Here is a 20447-nt window from a genome sequence, read left to right as displayed (position 1 = left end):
CCTCAACTGTAGACTATACCTGGTTCAGTTGATGCTGTAAGAAATGTAATGAGTTTTGTTGCCAAGCCTAGACTATTCCAGAAGCAACAACGGGCATTTCCTCTCTCTGTCCAGGATGCACTAGGGTCAGAGAGAGAGAGAGTAGTGCACTAGGTCAGATCACGGAGAAAGAACTAAAGCAGCTTTATGTTATCCCATTAGTATTAGTATCATCACCAGTGATAAACCATTTAAACAAAGTAAGGCAGCCCTATATGCAAACAAGACTTGAGGCAATTGTGTCCCCTTGTTGGTGAAACACATCTTAGATATTGCAAATTACATAATGGCTCTAATTGTGATTATTGGAGTTATTCTGTAATGCATCACAACTAAATGGTTTTAAAGAGTAGTTAAAAAACAAACAAATAGTCTACTGTATCCATGCCTTGCTTAACAAAAACAATGTAAACCTAGTCTGCTCTGACGAAATTTGCACTAGTTCGATTGTGTATGATTGTGAAGATAAGAATGGTCTGACCAGAGATTGTGTGAGGAAAGCTCCACTGGGGGCGCATTACTGTCTCGCCCAGAAGTTGTCGAGCCAGTAGACAGTATGTATCCTTATGACTACGTGTGAGGGTCACAACTGGAGCTGTGTTTGCGAATGAATTGGCATGTGTTTGAGACCGGGTTTTATTCTAAAGAGACAATCAGGAACCACGAAGGAAATAGCCAATCTACCTGGAACTACGTCAGACTTTGCCGTTGTGGAGCTGTTGACCAAGTGGCTACTGGAAACTGAAATAAGACTTGCGTGGATAACTTCGAGGAAAGTATAGCCTAACGTTAACGCTGACACACGAGAAGAACGACTGTAACGTTAGTTTTCTCAATAATAACATGAAAAAGGAACAGATTGAGGCATTGGGCTTTGTTCCTCAAAAGGATATTGTCTACAATAAACTGCTGCCTTATGCTGATAAATTGGATAATGAATCCAATGAAATCTTGGCGAAAATTAAAGCTAACTTGGGGCGAGCGGTCCAGCTCAGGGAGTTATGGCCTGGAGCACTGTTTTGGACAAGAAAACTCGCAAAGTAAGTATCGTGGCGATGAGTTGGCGATAGCCTTCTTCCCTAATTTTTCTTTGACAACCTTTTATTCTTGCATGTAACGTTAGTGTGGTTGCGATCAAACGAAGTTAATATAGACTCTCGGCCCGATGCAATTAACATTAGCTGCTTTAGCTGAACGTTAACGTTATTTGAGTGCAGTGAAGTTAGCTTAACGTGTGTTGGTTGATATTTCATTCATTGACAGACTAACCTAGTAACGTAAAGACTACACATTTCCCAATAATTTGCATTGATTAACTAACTACTTAGATAGCTGACTGATGTTCAAGGAACTTACTTTTTAATTGTTTACCGTGGGGTTTGATGAATTCACAAAGGCCACATCCAACGAACTAGCAAACATGCTACATGCCCTACTGGATAGATGAACTAGCTATCCAGCTAGCATAGTGCTAGAGAGCTAGCTGTCTAAAGTTGTAACTGAAGGCAACTTGTAAAATAGCAGATTTACGTTAGTATTTTACTTATCTTACCAGGCCCCGACCGCTTGATAAACTGTCCTGCTTAAATGGATCTTGTTTTAAGGACTAGCTAGCAAATGATCATAGTGGTAATTGCTTTGTTGACTGGCTATCACATTGTTAATGTGGACATGCTATCATATTTATGTTAGCTAGATAGCAATAACGGTGCCTACTAGGAACGACTGTGGTATGAATTAATAAACAAGAGTGTTGGTACATACAATACCATACTTGCTTGATAAAGTTAGCTAACTTGAGATTATCATCTCAACAGCTCTTTTGCATCAAGCGATGTATGACAGTTGAATGACTATCGTTCTTGTACATTAAGGTTATGTGACGTTAGTCAGTGTTAGTTTAACGCTAGGTCATGCGTCTAAACGAAACATGCTGAGTCAGTTAACTGGCTAACGTTATGGGAATTGTGAATGAATGGTGATGATACTACATAATTGGGACATCACGTCACACCAAGTCGTTGTTAAGTCAGCATTGGATTGCTGTCAGGTTGACCTATCTATAGCCGTGTTGTATGTTGGCCCATTTTATCCTGAACAGCTTACTAACCAGTCAGTGACTATTGTGCAAGAATCTGAACAGATGTGTAACATTTGGTACAATGCATCTCTATTAAGGTGTAAGGTGTCTCTAATAAGAGCGATAACCCGCTTGCCTGTTCTTTTTCTGACACTTTGCGTGTCCAGAGCAAGGCTACTGATAGCCATGGGTGAACTTAGATAAGCTAATTCTACTCCCATTTTGTTTGAACCAGGAAAACGCGTGGCCTAAGCCTACTTGTTGCATGGAAAGTCTCAGCTCATTCTTTTTAGTGATGAAGCCTATCGAATGCATATATGTCTGCAACTTGTGCTAAAGAGGTTGTGCGTCATTTAAGTGTCCCTTTTTCTGTTACGTGCACTCAAACAATTTCCAAATAATTGCGCATTTGCATATCCCGGTGCCCTTACCGTGTGTACATTTCCTTTATAAAAAAAGAAATGCACCATTCTTCATCACTGACTCATTCTGCCTGCTTCATAACTGCAGTTCCTCTTAGAATAGATCATTGACTGCTCCCCCTCTCTCTGTCGCACATCTCATTTATTTAATCGACTGGTCTGGTACCAGCAACATATTATATTTTTGTGTACCTCCATTATTGCCTTAAGCTTTAGACAACTGACCAAACCACGACGTCCTGTAACACATTTGCCATGTTTCAGTTTAAACAAGCTTAGTCACATTTACAACTTATGGAAGTAATTTCTTTGATTCATATGTCAGCTGCACAACCTTTGACTGGTTACCTATTCTGTTGTGTTTTGACTGTGCTTCTCTTACCCCTTCAGTTACATGCGCCTCTATGGTCGGAAGTTCAGCAAAGAGGACCATGTGCTGTTCATCCAACTACTTTACGAGCTGGTCACCTTGCCACACCTGGAGGTTAGCATGATGCTAAGCTTCGCCAGGCCTCTCATCAACCTCCTGAAGTAAGCGGACAAGCCATATCTCCTGCTGGACTCACCCGCACACACATTCACACTGGAAGACACACATACCCACACAGTTTAAACACTGATCTGAGAGATGTTTCTGTGTACAGGAAGAAAGAGCTGCTTTCTAGAGATGACCTGGAGTTGCCTTGGCAACCACTCTATAACCTTTATGAGAAGATTCTGTACTCCAAAACAGAGCATCTTGGTCTCAACTGGTTTCCCAGGTAAGTCTTCCTGTTATAATCACTTCACCTTCCTCCACCCTGGACACTCTTGTCCTCCCACCAGTCACCCTAGATAACCCCCCGTCCCACACACCCTGTCCCACACACCCTGTCACACACACACACACATCACAGGCCTGCCTTCAGCACCCCCCCCCCACATCCCCCCACCCCACCCCATTTTTGTCAGTGGAACAATAAATGCCTGTTTAAACCTAATTGCCATGGCACCTTATGACAAGTCCCACCCAGGCAGAGTTTAAGTAGGACAGCGGGTGCAGTCCAAGAGGGAGTCATGGAATAAAGTCAGCACCACATTGCATGCTTAGTGGAAACAAACAGCAGGCCTTCGTCTTCCAGTTCACCGTATGCCTTTTCCTTCTGATCTGTATGTTCTCTTTGTGAACAGAGGTGTCTTATCCTCACATATGTGAAATCCTCTGAGTTTTAGACTAATGTTTTGCGTTAAATTGGCAGTGTGTGGACTGTTACAGTGTTGGCTTATGCGTCTCTCCTTCTCCCACATTCAGTTCTCGCAGTGGGGGAGCCGGTAAACAAAAAGTGCTAAATTTTATTCGCAAGCGGTAAGCGCAGCAAGTGGTTTCTTCTCTTAATACATGTTGTGCTGTACCTCTTCATAGGCAATTTCTGGTGTTAATTGCATGTGTCAAAAATTAAATAAAAAAAAAATCACTTCAGAATCACTTCAGATTTTTTTTTTTTTTTGTCAGTCCTTTTCATGGCTGTCTTGTACAACAGAGCTTAGCCAAATAACAAGTCTCACCCTCACAGGAGAGATGGTGCTTTTTAATTGCTGTTAGTTCCATCTTGTCCCTGTCTGTCAAACACAATTCCTGGTGGGTCAGTTGTATACTCCCTCACACTCTCTTCTTAATCAAAGATCTTTTCTGCACTGAGTAATCAAATCTTGCCTTGTACCTGGAGTATAATGGAGAAAGAAAGGTAGACAAAGCAACATTGATTTTGAATTGAAATGGTAGACAACTGAAATAAGCATCAGGGGCAGGTGTCAAACTCTTGGTTAATGGGCTGACTGCCTGACATACAACACACCTCCGCCAGGAATGGGATTTTGACGCCTCTGATATGATCACTCTGCTAATGTCTGTCTTTCTCTCTCTCACTCTCCTCTCCCCTTGGTCTCTCTCTCCGCTCTGCTTTGGGAAAGGGTCAGCGCTCTCATGGCGGGGTCACTGTGTGATGCCAGGCAGTCAGGGAGACGGCAGGGCACCCAGGCGGCTTGGTCCTGCATGTAGCGCTGAGCTGTGGTGTGTGTCCAGTCGCAGCCTGTGCGGTGTCCTCCCGCAGTCACGTTGGCAGCCTGGGTCAGCCTCTGCCTCTCCAAACTAAAGGTCACGCGTCAGTGCCCATGTTCTCCTCTGGTGTCTGGTGTCGGGCAGACTATTTAAAAATGACCTCCCCGCCCCCCTTCCTTTCCAGACAAGCCGGCACTTATGTTTACATGATGCAGCATGTGTTGGTATGAGCAGCATAGACATAGTCTAAGGATGTGTGAGAGTGTGTGTGTGTGTGTGTGTGTGTGTGTGTGAGAGTGTGTGTGTGTGAGAGTGTGTGTGTGTGTGTGTGTGTGTGTGTGTGTGTGTGTGTGTGTGTGTGTGTGTGAGTGTGTGTGTGAGAGTGTGTGTGTGTGAGAGTGTGTGTGTGTGAGAGTGTGTGTGTGTGAGAGTGTGTGTGTGTGAGTGTGTGTGTGTGTGAGAGTGTGTGTGTGTGAGAGAGTGTGTGTGTGTGTGTGTGTGTGTGTGTGTGTGTGTGTGTGTGTGTGTGTGTGTGTGTGTGTGAGATGTGTGTGAGTGTGTGTGTGTGTGAGTGTGAGGTTGGTGTTGGGTAAAAACTCCATCTGCTCTATGTGGGAGAGATAAAGGGTATGGCATAAGGAGGGGAAGGGGTGGGATATTTACTTTATGAAATGTCATGCTTGCTGACTCATTCAAATCAGGAGCTCAGATCCCTGTCTGCTGGCAGAAGTTCCCACAGTGCTCATTCACAAATACCTTGCCCTGCCTAGCACTAAGCCCTCGGGCGCGCGGGGGGGGTATGGTCGGGGGTGTGCTGTCGGACGCCCCCCCCCAAAGCCATTGAAACTATTTGGTCTCGCTCTGAGTGTGCTGCCCTCTTTCATTGGCCACAAATCTGCTCCCTGTGAAGCAAAGCCATATTGTTATCCCAGGGGCTGTGGACGCAAAGCAAAGCTGTTATTGAAACCAGGGTCAGTGTTGATGATGCGGGACATCAATAAAGGGTTGGTGTTATGGGGCGAATGGACTTATGTGAGAGGTCAGCTGAGGTGAGTGCAGGGTAGGTGAGTTGGCATGCTGCGTCCCTCCCTATGCCACCCTGCCGCTGGTTGCAGGTAAAAGGGCTGCTTCATGTGGGTGGGTCTTTGCACGTGGGCTAATCGCATCTTTCGCCTCCCTCATTCCACTGACACCACCTCAGCATCTCTCTCACCTCACACATCAACGCACATGCACTGAAAAGACACACAGTGCCATTGTTACCTCACCCTTTTCTCTCTCTCTCCCTCCTCTCTCTCTGTGTCTCTCTCTCTTCCAGTTCGGTGGAGAATGTCCTGAAGACCCTGGTGAAGAGCTGTCGGCTGTAAGTATTTTCTTGCTCATTCTCTCGGACACACATGTATTAAGGCACTGTAAATATTTGACCCCCTAATAAGTGGTTCCCACACTGACTAATCAGATTGGCAGCGTAATCAGGCCATTGTTGGCCACAGTGCCGTGGTGACTTCGGCCGTGAGAGGATTAGGCCGCCCTGACTATAAGACCGTCTTTTGTTGTGGAAAAGTAAAGGCTGACGAGTGGTGTGATGCGATGTGTAGGCAAGTAGGTCGTCTTGTGGAAAAAGAAAACACCTCCAGGTGGTTCTTGCTTATCATCGCTGAAAGCAAAAGTCCATTGAGATTTGGTAACATTTGACAGACACAAGTGAAAATGGAAAAAGCATTTCACAGCTAACTGTTAGTTTGTTATTTGTCCAAATGTCTGTATGTGATGACCTTGACACATTACAGATTTTACACGCCTGGTCTTGACACCAAATACAGTTTTTCATCTGACCCTGGTTAATATTCTGTGTCCAAGCATACTGATAGCATGGAGATGGCTTTGGGTGATTCAGGCTGTGTGTTTGGTTTATGATGTTATTATTTTCATGATGATTTATGATGATGTTATTTTGCTCTCTAATGGCTGCCTGGTTCTCTTTGGCTGCTTTTGGCAGGTACTTCCCTGTGGCCTCCACCCAGGAGATGCTGGACGAATGGCGACCATTGCTGTGTCCGTTTGATGTCTCTCAGCAGAAGGCCATCAGCTACTTTGAGCTCTTCCTGCCCACAATCATGGCCCCTGAGCAGCATGACCAGGGCTTCAGGTGAGCGGCCCGCTGCTTGGTCCCCACTGCAGTAGGACTCCCACGCCCACCTTGATCTTAACCCTTAAAGGAGTACCGTCACACTGGTGTGACGGGAATGTTGAGAAATGAACGTTCTAAAGAATATCTGGGTTCATTGAATTCAACATAGAATTTTAGAACCTTCAATTGTTGCGGAACTTAGAACGTTCAAAAACCTACACCTTTAAGGGTTAAACTGCCCTGTTCAAGCCTGGTCAGGCTGAGTGCAAACACTGCACATCAGACACTACCTCTATCATAATAAACAGACTTTGAATGTTTTGTACACAGAAAATTTCATATACCGGTATTCTGTTTTAAAAGTATAAATAGAAAAACCCACGCTCACTTTTCTAAGGCATTTGCATGTGTTTTTGGTGCCCCAGGTTGTGGTTTGATGAGCTGATGAGTCTGTGGGTGTCGGTGCAGAACCTGCCATGCTGGGAGGGGGTGAGTATCATCCTAGACATGTCCATTTCCCTCCTTTGATTCAGAGCTCCTCCATCTCAAATCTGGACCCTTTGCATTCTGTATTTGTTTTACTCCAAAGATGGCTTCAGCATTTAGCGTATTGCCCTTAACCTCAGACTGTCCTCTGCTCTTTCAGAACCTGGTCAATCTGTTTGCCCGTCTGGCTAATGATAACATTGGCTATGTCAACTGGGAGCCATATATTCCTAAGGTAAGTGTTCTGTCTGTGTTCTGAATTGAGTTGGTTTGGTGTTATTAGCGTAGCGGTGTTTTCTGACCTGAGCTGACTGCTCTCTGCAGATTTTCACGCGGATCCTGCGAAGCTTCAATCTGCCCGTGGGAACCAGTCAGATGGTGGTGCCACGCTACCTCGCCAACTCCTATGACGTGGGCCATGTAGTGCTGTGGATCTCCTCCCTGCTGGTGAGCACCACCTTCCCTCATTTTGAGCCACATGGCTGGGCTTCTCTTGTGTATGGTCTGTGATGGACAGCAGAGATGCTTTAGTTATGGAGATGATGTCACCAAAATCAGTATTATGTAACATTGCTCTTGCTAGAACATGTAGCATCAAAGTAGGCTGTTAGAACATCCACTAAAGTCATCAAGCAGATCTGGGGGGGTATTCCAAGTATGTGGTTTAGTGACAGACCTGGGTATGTGGTAACAACAAGAGCCCTATGCCATTTTTGTGTGAGAATGAAGCTCTTCTATTAGAAGGTTTACCACTTACTCTGAGTTAACTTACCCAGGTTTGTCACTAAACCATGTACCTGTAATACCCCCTGGGGCTGTAGAAATGTATAGTTTTTGCAGTTTTTGCAAGTGTCTGTTTGCTTACTCATACAGAATATATTGCAAAGGTAGCAACCAACTTTCCCTTTTGTTAACCCTATCTGCAGTACTTTTTACTCATTAAGCTTTTGAAGTTTCTGTGAGTTTGTTAGATATTTGTTCTCTTTAGTTTATAACATTGCTGGTATTGGTATTTTTTTGGTATTACCTGACATTTGGCATAACATGGATTCTAATTTGAAATGAGATATTCTTGATGTTTCGGTTAGATAATTAGTGGACTCAATATTATATGCTACCAGAGGCTTTTTTTCCTTCTCAGCAATTGCCATGGAACGTGTTTGGCAGGGTATTAGGAATAACTGCCTGGCGTGCGTTGAATCTGTGGAATGCAGAATGAGCTAACAGAAGCAGCACAGTGCTGTGCTGGTGTGTGCAGAGCCCATAGAGTGCTCTATTTGTGCAGCGCAGTGCTGTGCTGGTGTTTGCAGAGCCCATAGAGTGCTCTATTTGTGCAGCGCAGTGCTGTGCTGGTGTGTGCAGAGCCCATAGAGTGCTCTATTTGTGCATGTCAAGCTGACAGGCTTCTCCAGAGCGCATGTATCGTGCTACAGTCTCTTCTTCATGTGTACAGGGTGGTCCTGGGAACCCAGCTCAGAAGCAGCTCAACGGGCTGTTCAACAGCATCGCCTCTTTCTACCACCCCTCCAACAATGGCCGCTGGCTGGTAGGTGCTCCACCCACCCCTCCACCCCCCACACACACCTCCACCCCCTTTTACAGTAAAACAGCCATCTGGTCTCCTGTGCTAAAGAGGAGAGGGGGACACTGTAAAAGCCATCAGGCCATAACTGGCTGCTTTTGAAGTGAACGTCCCTCTCTCCTCCTGCAGGCTGCCCGCACCGCTGCCTGTTTACTCTCTACAAATGGCCACAGTAGCTGTGTGTGTTTACAGAACAGATGCCCCAGTGACAGCGAACACTTGCATAAAGCACATACCTCCCCAACCCCCAGGCACTCTCTCACTCACTAGCATCCATGCTCCTAGAACTTCTCAGAAATGGCCTATTTTGTGAACCTTTTCAAAAGTGATAGTTTTCTGGCATTGTTTACATCTGCGAGGATTAAGAATGTCTTTTCCTTTCCCTAACATGAGTCCTTGTGGATAGTGATCTATTTATACATGGGTGAGCATGTAATTCTATAAAAATTAAGTGTGTGTGTGAGAGAAAAAAAGCAGTGTTTTTCAACTAGTGTGCCGTGAGAGATCATCAGGTGTGCCGCAGAAAATGACCCAAATGTCACTCACTGGTACAGAAAAGCAACTGTTGCATCAAATAATTTATAACCACATGCCACAATCTCATTGATTGTATGATTGCACTATTTGTGGTATGCAGGCATTGTACAACGGGGGCCCCATATCCAGTATTCACAGAATCATCACATATCCAGTTCGTAACAACAATTAAATTAGATATAGTCACCTACAAATGAAACAGAGGGCGCTTGTTTTATTGAGCAGGTCTGGCATAGAAGCCATAATAACAACATAACATAATAAATATCTGTGTATTATTTGAAATTGTAGGCTATAGTATGTTTATTTTTTCTTCACACAGGATGTTAGTGTGCCGTGGGACATTTTAAGTGTTAAAAGTGTGCCGTGGCACAAAAAAGGTTGAAAAACACTGAAATAAAGAGCGTTTTGGGTTTGAACATGAAGGACAAATGAGTGTCTTGGCTCTCAAAAGTCACGTATGTCTTACCCACCCTCCTCTGTCCACTCGCTGGGCGTTCGTTCTTCCAGATGAAGCTAATGAAGCTGCTGCAGCGTCTGCCCGCCAGCGTGGTGCGGCGGCTTCACCGCGAACGCTACAAGAAGCCGTGCTGGATCGCCGACGTGCCGCCCACGCACCGACTCACCGAACAGGATATCAACGACTTTGTGCAGAGCATGAAGCAGCCCGTGCTGCTGGCCATGTTCAGCAAGACGGGCAGCATGGACGCCGCGCAGGCCCTGCAGAACCTCGCCCTCATGAGGCCTGAGCTCGTCATCCCACCTGTGCTGGAGAAGTGAGTGTGTGTGTGTGTGTGTGTGTTAGTCTTCATTTTGTCAGACGAGATGAGACGAAATATGTTCGTCAACGACCTTTTATTCCATGACTAAGATGAGACGTTGACGAGCTAAAAATAGATATTTGTTAACGTAAATGTGATGAAATATATCTTTGTTTTCGTTAACAAGATGAGACAGGACTAAAATGTTACCCTGTGGACATTGGAAATGTATCTAGTTTGTCATTCAAGACCAGTGTTTTCTGCTGTTTTAGTCATTTTAGTTCTGGTGGCTGCAGACAACTCACGTCTCCTGCCTTAAATGAGTCTGACGGTCAAATTCACTCCGCTCCTTCTGTGTTGTTTTGTTGAGTACTCGTCATACAAAAATCACTTATCACAAAATGAACGTTGAACTTACATGGAATTTAATCATATTTACATTCTCCACATGGCTCTGCAAACCCATTATTCTCGCTGAAATATCTCACAAACTCTTTACTCAACACATGGCAAACTGTACAATAAATAGCAGACCTTACCAAATACAAGGTTATAATGCATGCCACTGTACACAATAAGCTGTTCCCGAGGAATCATCACTTGTGAATGTGTCTTAAATCAGCAAACCTTTTAGCAAAGTTGCATTGACATCATGATTCCACTGTATTTCAACTGTATTTAATATTGTGTTTTGTCAGGTAACTATGACATTTAACCAATATTTGAGATGTGTGAAACACTATTTTACTGAAATGGTAGACTTAATCAGAAGTACTCAGAAATAAGTTTGTTTTTAAAAAATACTAAGACTAAAACTTGACTAAAATACCTTGTTCTCTTTTAACTAAAACTAGACTAAAATGATGAGATTTTTAGTCAACTAAAAGTCTCAAAAACTAAACTAAACTAAAAGTCCCAAAAATGGAATGTGAATAACTAAATATGACTAAGACTAATAAGGACACTTGATACAAGACTAGGACTAAATAAAAAAAAAAGGTGACAAAATTAACACGTGTGTGTGTGTGTGTGTGTGTGTGTGTGGAACTTTGATGTTACACAAGCTGTTGAGTTTTCCAGTGAAAAGGGGAAGGGGATTTTTTTTATATAAATCTGGTCATGCACTAATTATCTTGAGCCAGATGGGAGAATTATGAATTATGTATATGATCTCTACAGGGGTCTTCCAGAAACTCTGATGTAAACAGAGCTGGGTGTTACAACAGCAACATCAGTGTCATGAGTTTAGTGCTTTGGAAAGCCCCAGTGCTGGCTCCACCATGGGAAGCCTGACATGCCACACATATCAGCAGTCTAACACTCCCAGGCTGTGTTGGATAAGCCACTTCATATAATAGTTAACAACTGTATCTAAATGACCCTATAAATTGATTGGCATCTTGTGATCATGTTCCTAATCCCAATCACAGTGTTTCTCTGAGTGTTTTGCTGTGGTGCAGTGCCAGTGGGTATGTTAATGGGTGTGTGTTGCCCGTTGTAGGACATACCCGGCCATGGAAACTCTGACGGAGCCTCACCAGCTGACCGCCACCCTCAGCTGCATGATCGGCATGGCACGCAGCCTCTTCTGTGCTGGACGGCACTACCCAGAGGGCCCCGCACATGTACTGCCCCTGCTCATGCGTGCCCTGCCCGGGGTAGACCCCAACGACTTCAGCAAGTGCATGGTGGGTGACACTGCATTTAGCCACTCGCCTTCGACCAACTTAACTAAAAAACATTTGGTGTTAATTTATTATCTGACACTGTAACTGTCCTTTGGAGGAAATATGAGCTATTAGTAATTTATTGTGTGGTACTAAAAATAATTGAACTAGCTAGCTGGCCACTTCCAGCTTGGGCATTACTAGGCTCTTGTGCAGAAGTGACTTTTAGTCCAGTTGAAGGGACTTTTTAACTTCCCTCTTTCTTTTTATATCGGTCTCTTTGACTGACTTTGCAGTCTGGTTGGAGCAAATCCTGAGCTCTTGTTCTGTCATCTCCTCCCAATTTACAGCCTTTTAAACAAGCACAGTGTGGGCTTGTTAAGTCTGAATAAAGGAAAGAGGCCTGTTTATGAAGGAGTCAGTTCACATAATTTCTGTAATAGAGTACCAAAGTGTGACGTTCTGTTTCCATGATGGCAGTGTCACTCGATCTAAACAAACTTTCGAAGTGGCTTAAATAGCATTGAATGTAGACATGTGGCATCATTTCTAGCTAATACATTGTTATAAATGTAGGCTATAGCCATTTAAACGTGTTTTACCTGCTAGGCATCAGCTTGGCCACATAACACGGATTCCCTGGTAATAGAAAACAAAATTCCAGTGGATATTTCACGTCTTATCAAAGCCTGGCGGCTGTTAAGAGTGGCGTTGTTTGCCTTAAAAATAAAGCCAATAGGCCTACACGTCTGTGAATTTAAGGATTTTAACCGCATGCTGTGAAGTTACGTGTAGGCCTCTTTTATGTAGGAAACCCATGCTAAAATAAAACTCTGTTCACAAATGTTATCGTGTTGGTATAAATATGTCGTAGTATGTGATTCCTACAGTGTAAAAAAAATATACTAACGTCTTGGAAATGTAAAATTATTTAAATAGATGAAGAAAGGCACCGCTGTGGTGACTACTATGGTTAGATTAATTTGTTTAGATCCAGTGAAATTGCTCCCTTTACAACGCTACGTCATGGCTTCGGTACTCTATTATTGGTTACCTGTACGACCTGTCAATCATGTGTATGAATGCAAATTGGTCACAGTTAAATATGTACCACTAACTCTCCTTCTCCTCTCAATTGTGCAGATCACATTCCAGTTCATCGCTACCTTCACCACCCTGGTGCCTTTGGTGGACTGCTCTGCTGCCCTGCACGAGAGAAATGACCTGACGGAGGTGAGTCTGCTACACCTGGACACTACCCAGTGACATTCCTCTACATGACTGGATTATGGATGAATGGAGATGTCTGCCTGTAGTCTTCCATATAGCCATCTTTAACCTTTGACTCTCTCTGGCAGATGGAGAGAGAGCTGTGCTCCGCCTCTGCTGAGTTCGAAGACTTTGTTCTGCAGTTCATGGACCGGTATGTGTGTGGTGTAGGGGGGTGTCTGTGCATGTGTCTATATCTTCAAATAATTTGTGCTTCATTGGCAGACCTGCCAACATGTAAGCTTACCCATTTTGTACAGAAACCACACATTTTCAAAAATAACTTTTTACTACGCAAAAACGAGCAAACATTTAACTTCTCTGGAAACCTCCCTGGAGCGTGTGAATGGTGGAGTGAGATCCTTTTTTTACAGAGTGCCGTCGGTGCATTCCCTCTATATTATATGTTCATACTTTGTTGCAAAAGATGCATATTTAGTTTGTTATTATTGAGCTTCGTAACCAGAGGCGGACCTCGAGAGCATACTGAATTTGGATCTATGTACATTTTCTAAAACAAATAAAAAGCAAAGACGGATTGTACATTCCCATCTGGTCCTTACTGGTCCTACGATATTTGAGGAATCGAAGAAAAACAGTGAAGAGTATGGGTATGGGTTGCTGTTTCCTCCCACCCAAAATCTCCTCTTGGGGACGGAGCCTTTATGGTTCTGTGTGGCACTCCAGAAACAGGCCTCCTGCTCAGCCTCCTCCTTCCTGTCTCCAGCCTCTGGCCTCCTGCTCAGCCTCCTCCTTCCTGTCTCCAGCCTCTGGCCTCAACACGCCCTCTTTCTCTTCCTTTTCGTTCGCCCTTCTGAAGCTAAACAAATTGCGGCAGCATTTCATTCAAATGAACTGCTGAACCATTTGGATGTTTTTAAATGTGAGCTCACTTTTTGCATGGCCTACTTATTGCTCAAGTCAGTTCTGGTGATGCAAGGCTACTTTTTACAGCCAGTGTGAGCAGATGTATTCTACTCACCCATAGTCGAGTCCACTTTATACAGGAGACTGTTGAGCACCACTTTCACATCATCTTGTTCATTTCTCTCTGATTTTTCCAACTCCTTGTCCAAGAACTTGTCCAAATCAACAATAACATTAAGGACATCTACAGGGATGTGCATAGTGTTTTCCTCTTCGTAAGCTTTGTTGTCCAATCTAGTTTTGCCATGCTCAACCTCCTTCGGCTCATTTATCAGGAACCTTTGGAGTTCTATTTTACGCGTATAAGTATACATGAATGAAATGTCTAGAATTAGTCCAGCATTTCTCTTTCAGTTTTTACAAAATTGATTCGTGCTTGATTACCCAATTTGATCAAGTAATTCCAATAAAATTGTTTAAAAAAAAATAGGACAGCAGATGTAGATGCAGATGTACAACAGATGTAAAAAATGAATGAAATTTCATTCAATTAAAAAAAAAATTAAATTTTTCTTCCAAGTGTAAATCCTCTCAATTGGTTTAAAGCATGGGTGGGTTTGTACCACTTAAGAACTTGCTACTTTTGTAGGAAGATGTTTTCTGTTACTTTTAGAATTATAGAATATACTGTATTGATCATGCACTAAATTATTGGCTTCCCAATTGTTCAATGTACAAATGGGTTGTAAGTGGTGTTCAACTAAGCAGCCTGAATTGATTACTAAATGATGGACTGTGTGTCTGTGTGTGTCTGTGTGTGTGTGTGTGTGTGTGTGCAGATGCTTTGCTCTAATTGAGAGCAGCACACTGGAGCAGACGAGAGAGGAGACCGAGACGGAGAAGATGACCCACCTGGAGAGTCTGGTGGAGCTGGGCCTCTCCTCCACCTTCAGCACCATCCTCACACAGTGCTCCGTCGACATCTTCAAGGTCTCATCCCCACCCTAACACATACATTACTCTCCCATAGTGTACTGTCACACATGATGGATGCTCAGATATGCATACTATAGAATACATGTTGATGTTCAGTGAACCATCTCCACTGTTCTACTACCTAGACTAACTGTGTGTGTGTGTGTGTGTAATAGGTGGCTCTGGAGAAGGTGTTTAACTTTGCCACCGCTAACATCTTTGAGACACGTGTGTCTGGTAGGATGGTGGCAGACATGTGCAGAGCCGCCTCCAAGGTACCAGCACCCACACCCATACACACACACACACCCACACACACATACATACACACATACATACACACATACATACACACATACATACACACACACACACACCCACAGTACTGCTCAACACACCCACAGTACACCCACAGTACTGCTCAACACACCCACCCACACACACACACCCACAGTACTGCTCAACACACCCACACACACACACCCACAGTACTGCTCAACACACCCACACACACACATACCCACACACACATACACCCACAGTACACCCACAGTACTGCTCACACACCCACACACACACCCACAGTACTGCTCAACACACCCACACACACACACCCACGCCCACAGTACTGCACACACACACCCACAGTACACCCACAGTACTGCTCACACACCCACAGTACACCCACAGTACTGCTCACACACACACACACACACACACCCACAGTACTGCTCACACACCCACAGTACACCCACAGTACTGCTCAACACATCTCCTCCTTCACCCTGATGTGCTATACTCCCTCTCTCTCTCTCTCTCTCTTTGGTCCTCATCCTCTCTCTCTCTCTCCCTCTCTCTCTCTCTCTCAGTGTCACCCTGCTGAGGCGCTCAAGCTCTTCGTGCCACACTGCTGCAATGCAATCACCCACCTCACTGCCAGTACGTACCCCAATAGCACCATGCCATTGTGCGCCAATTGAGTGTGTGTGTGTATCTGTGTGTGGTGCTGTGTGTGTGTGTGTGTGACGGCCTGTGCCTCTGTTTCACAGATGAGGACGTGCTGAAGGAGGAGGAGCTGGACAAAGAGCTGCTGTGGAATCTGCAACTGCTCTCTGAGGTGAGTTACCCCCCCCAGTCCCAGAGGTCAGCAGCACGCCTCATCTCCCCTACTACCACACTTCCACAAGCCTGGATGTTTTCATTCCACATGATGGACACTGGCTTCTGTGCTACATACTCCCCAATCAATGTCCATGTATAAACAAAGCCACATCCTCGTGTGGAAGGAATGCTGCTACTCTCTTAATTAGTGATGAAAGTGGCCTCAGCTGGTCTTGTCCTTGTCCCTCAGGTGACGCGTGTGCTGGTTTTGTCCTTGTCTTTGTCCCTCAGGTGACGCGTGTGTGTTGTCCTTGTCCTTCAGGTGACGCGTGTGTGTTGTCCTTGTCCTTGTCCCTCAGGTGACGCGTGTGTCTTGTCCTTGTCCCTCAGGTGACGCGTGTGTCTTGTCCTTGTCCCTCAGGTGACGCGTGTGGACGGCGAGAAGCTGTTGGCGTATGGGCCGCAGCTGGTGCGGATCCTGCAGATGGCGCTGCACCTGCGCAGCAAACAGGGCTACAGCCTGGCCTGCAACCTGCTGCACCACCTGCTGCGCTCCACGGCACTCATCTACCCCACCGACTACTGCAGCGTGCCCGGCGGCTTCCATCGCCCGCTCAGCGAGTACCTGCCCATCAAGGTGGGCTTCCTCCTCCAGCCCTCTGCCTCTCCTTCACATATCCATTTATGGGTGGTTCACCTTAGCAAAGGTCCTGTGAACCAAGAATCAATATGTGTTCTTAGTTTGTCACACCGCAGAACAATGTGTATTCAACACGTTTTTGAATGTTTATCGTCATGACACCAAAATGCGACCTGATGTTTATATTTCTCTTTTGTAAAATACTCTGTTGTGTGTAACCCTGTGCCTGGCCTCTGTGGTGTTGGCAGGACTGGGGGCGGGCAGGTGACCTGCGGGACCTGCAGATCCAGTGGCACGTGCCCAGTGCTGAGGAGACGGCCTTCGTCTTCTACGTGCTGGACCTCTTCCTCCAGCCAGAGCTGCAGCGCCTGCAGAAATACGCACAGGGAGAGCTGGACATGAGCCGGTCAGTCTCAAGCAAACACACACACACACACACACACACACAATTCTGCGGAGACCACACTGCTGGTTTCACAGACCCACACTCATATTTCCGGGCACTGCCCAGGTATGTAAAAATAAAGAAGGCATTGATTTTCCCCACTCTTTGCCTCCAGTGATGAAGTCCTCCAAAGTCTCTCCATTGTTCAGAACTGTCTGCTGGGAGCTGGGAGCATGCTGCCTTCACTGGACGGCCCCCCTGTTCCTCAGACGTGAGTACACACATTTGAGTACACACGTGAGTACAAACACCGAAACACATTTAACCCGTTGGGGTAACCTTCCCATAAGCTTAGGCATTTGTACCAATTACAAACACAGAGGAAGTGTACTTGTACACAGCTATACTCGCAGACCTGTAGATCTTGATCTATGACTAATATGAATGCAAACACACACACACACACACACACACCCTCCATCACAGATAACCATCCTCCTTTCCCTGCAGGGTGCCCAGTCTGGTCAGTCTGGAGGAGACGGGCCTTTACATCGGGGTGGAATATGGTGAGCTCTGGCCCTCGTCCCCAATCACTGTCACATCAAGCCCCAGATCACCCCTTATTTCTCCCCACCTTAATTATGTACCGGTATACTTTTTAACACACACAAATGTCCACAAATTTCTTTCTGAACAGACACCACCAGGGAGAACTACAGAGAGGCCATTTGTAAAGTCATGAGACTCTTGTTACGTGAGTATGCTGCCCTCACTTTACAAGAGGCAGCCGTGGCCTACTGGTTAGCACTTCGGAACCTGTAACCGGAGGGTTGCCAGTTCGAACCCCAACCAGTAGGCACGGCTGAAGTACCCTTGAGCAAGGCACCTAACCCCTCACCTCTCCCCGAGCGCCGCTGTGGTTACAGACAGCTCACTGCGCCGGGATTAGTGTGTGCTTCACGTCACTGTGTGCGGTGTTTCACTAATTTACAGATTGGGTTAAATGCAGAGACCAAATTTCCCTCACGGGATCAAAAGAGTATATATACTTATACTTACTTACTCTCTACTGAGTCACACATGCACTCTGACATTCTTCATCTTCACACATTAATGCCAACAGGTCACATCTTGGAGCAATCTGAGGATGACACCAAGTCTCTTTTTGCAATCATCAAGGTGAGTGTGTGTCTCTGTGTCTGTGTCTGTGTGTGTGTGTGTTTAAGACGGGTAAACTGATGATGACATTGTGCTGCAGAACTGACATCTCATTTTGCCTCTCAGATCATCAGTGACTTGATGCACTTCAAAGGCTCCCAGAAGCACGAGTTTGACTCCCGTTGGAAGAGCTTCACTCTGGTGAAGAAGTCCATGGAGAACAGAGTGAGTTGAGTTCGCTGCCATGCTTGTGTGCGTGTGTGTGTGCGTGTGTGCGTGTGTGCGTGCGTGCGTGCGTGCGTGCGTGCGTGCGTGCGTGCGTGAGAGAGTGAGGGAGCACAGGCACTACTGAGACATCTTGTCAACATTTCCTTGTGCTGTGTTTGGGTGTTCAGCTCCATGGGAGGAAGAAGCATATCCGAGCCCTGCTCATCGACAGAGTTCTGCTCCAGCATGAGGTGAGCAGCCAGGAGCCAGCTGTCTGCATGTGCACTTAGGTCTCTGTGTGTGTTGTCGTGTACTTACTTACGTGTTTGTAACTGTCCTCTACTCAGATGCGGAAGCTGCTTGTTGAGGGAAGTGAATACAAGACCATCCACAAGGACCTTCTGATGGACCTGCTCTGTCTGTCCACAAGCACGTACAGCCAGGTAACGCACACACACACACACACACAGAGAGAGCCACTACACTCCACTGGGGTGTTCTTATAACAAAACATTCCATCTAATTGTAATATTGTGCTATGAGAAACCATGAGCAGTTTATGATTCTGTCTTGACTATCTAGGTCTGAGTGTTCCTAAAAGAGAGTGTGTGTGTGTGTGTGTGTGCGTGCAGGTGCGGAGCAAGGCCCAGAGTGTGTTCTTTGCGTCGCTGGCCACGTACAACTTCTGCTGCAGAGACATCGCCCCCCGCGTGCTGGAGCTGCTGCAGCCCCACCGCTCTGACATCACCCAGCAGCAGTTCAAGGTCAGCTCCGTCCACTCGCCCCCTCCCTCTCCCTCTGCCCTCCAGCCGCACCACTACAGCACAACCCCGGCTGTGTGGACGAGAAGCCGCCAGGAACTGTGCTAACGCTTTTACTGCAACATCACTTTAGCAGCACAAATACACTCTTGGCTTGATGCCTCCTTTGTACCTTGGTAATAGTGTGTGCGTGTGTGTGTGCGCGTGTCGTGTGCAGGGGGCACTCTACTGCCTGCTGGGGAACCACCATGGAGTATGTCTGGCCAACCTGCATGACTGGGACTGCATCGTGCTGTCGTGGCCGGCGATCGTGCGCACAGGCCTGAGCCAGGCCATGTCCCTGGAGAAGCCCTCCATCGTGCGCCTCTTTGATGACCTCGCCGACAAAGTGCAGCGCCAATATGAGACCATTGGCATCGACTTCAGTGTAGGTTACTCACTAATGTTCAAACTCACTTCCTCTTTCTAAATGCTCTGGTTCACAAAAGGTTGATTTATACTGGCGTGCAAAGCGATTCTAGTTTACGAAAGTATGCATGATGCATGTCCGCTTATATAAGCACAGGAAACTTAATTAGCATCCTTGATATTAGATTGGAACTCATGCAAACGTGCATGCTGTCATGTCCCTATCAGAGATCCCAATGAGAGATCACTGGGGCCATAGCTGATCCTGTGCTGATTTCTGGTCCCTATGAGAGATCACTGGGGCCATAGCTGATCCTGTGCTGATTTCTGGTCCCTATATGAGATCACTGGGGCCTTAGCTGATCCTGTGCTGATTTCTGGTCCCTATATGAGATCACTGGGGCCATAGCTGATAGCTGTGCTGATTTCTGGTTCCTATGAGAGATCCCAATGAGGGATCACTGGGGCCATAGCTGATTCTGTGCTGAATTCTGACCCCACTGCAGGTGCCCGACAGCCTGGTGCTGATTGGTCGGAAGCTGACAGAATCCCAGGGCCCTGCCCCCAGTCTGGCCACGCCCACTGACATGGAGCTGGAGCAGGGGCTGCTCATGCAGCAGAGCAGGAACGCCGACGCCGTGGCGTGAGTAGAGCCGGGACAGACAGCACACACACACACACACACACACACACATTACAGCAACACACACACACTGGGTTCATGACCCTCCTAAACACACACACACAAACTCAGTTTAATAGTCTAAGGAGTGCTTGCCTGTCTTCTGCAGGAAATATGAAGCCCTTGTGAAGGACCTGCTTGAATGTCTTGATGAGCGTGACCTGTGAGTACACCTGTCCTATGTTTGTGTGAACATTGTCCAGTGTGTGTGTGTCTGTGTGCTATGTCAGTGGTTCTTGAACTTTTTGTCT

At 45.9% G+C, this 20447-nt stretch overlaps 1 protein-coding gene across 2 annotated transcripts in view; it reads left to right on the top strand.

The window, feature by feature from the left end:
* Window positions 1-585: 585 nt before the first annotated feature.
* The window catches only part of psme4b (proteasome activator subunit 4b), a 33306-nt gene continuing 13444 nt past the window's right edge, over window positions 586-20447 (top strand). The window contains exons 1-31 of one of the 2 annotated variants that reach the window (XM_048267822.1): window positions 586-1079; window positions 2932-3072; window positions 3186-3302; window positions 3833-3886; window positions 5898-5942; window positions 6579-6728; window positions 7136-7199; window positions 7357-7431; window positions 7521-7643; window positions 8650-8742; window positions 9826-10091; window positions 11578-11764; window positions 12887-12976; window positions 13102-13166; window positions 14719-14869; window positions 15031-15129; window positions 15724-15793; window positions 15904-15971; window positions 16377-16592; window positions 16844-17001; window positions 17156-17251; window positions 17491-17546; window positions 17678-17734; window positions 18104-18159; window positions 18265-18363; window positions 18534-18596; window positions 18693-18788; window positions 18978-19109; window positions 19324-19533; window positions 20021-20157; window positions 20306-20359. In XM_048267822.1, the coding sequence (XP_048123779.1) occupies window positions 883-1079; window positions 2932-3072; window positions 3186-3302; window positions 3833-3886; window positions 5898-5942; window positions 6579-6728; window positions 7136-7199; window positions 7357-7431; window positions 7521-7643; window positions 8650-8742; window positions 9826-10091; window positions 11578-11764; window positions 12887-12976; window positions 13102-13166; window positions 14719-14869; window positions 15031-15129; window positions 15724-15793; window positions 15904-15971; window positions 16377-16592; window positions 16844-17001; window positions 17156-17251; window positions 17491-17546; window positions 17678-17734; window positions 18104-18159; window positions 18265-18363; window positions 18534-18596; window positions 18693-18788; window positions 18978-19109; window positions 19324-19533; window positions 20021-20157; window positions 20306-20359 (3485 nt within the window). In that variant the 5' untranslated portion in view covers window positions 586-882. The remainder of the gene's footprint in view (window positions 1080-2931; window positions 3073-3185; window positions 3303-3832; window positions 3887-5897; window positions 5943-6578; window positions 6729-7135; window positions 7200-7356; window positions 7432-7520; window positions 7644-8649; window positions 8743-9825; window positions 10092-11577; window positions 11765-12886; window positions 12977-13101; window positions 13167-14718; window positions 14870-15030; window positions 15130-15723; window positions 15794-15903; window positions 15972-16376; window positions 16593-16843; window positions 17002-17155; window positions 17252-17490; window positions 17547-17677; window positions 17735-18103; window positions 18160-18264; window positions 18364-18533; window positions 18597-18692; window positions 18789-18977; window positions 19110-19323; window positions 19534-20020; window positions 20158-20305; window positions 20360-20447) is intronic. The other variant, XM_048267823.1, reaches the window with a different exon arrangement.

Source organism: Alosa alosa, chromosome 17 (genome assembly GCF_017589495.1).
Source record: "Alosa alosa isolate M-15738 ecotype Scorff River chromosome 17, AALO_Geno_1.1, whole genome shotgun sequence".
NCBI classification, from domain to species: domain Eukaryota; kingdom Metazoa; phylum Chordata; class Actinopteri; order Clupeiformes; family Clupeidae; genus Alosa; species Alosa alosa.
Note: the sequence above shows the minus strand (reverse complement) of the source record. Positions and strands in the feature narration are given on the sequence as shown.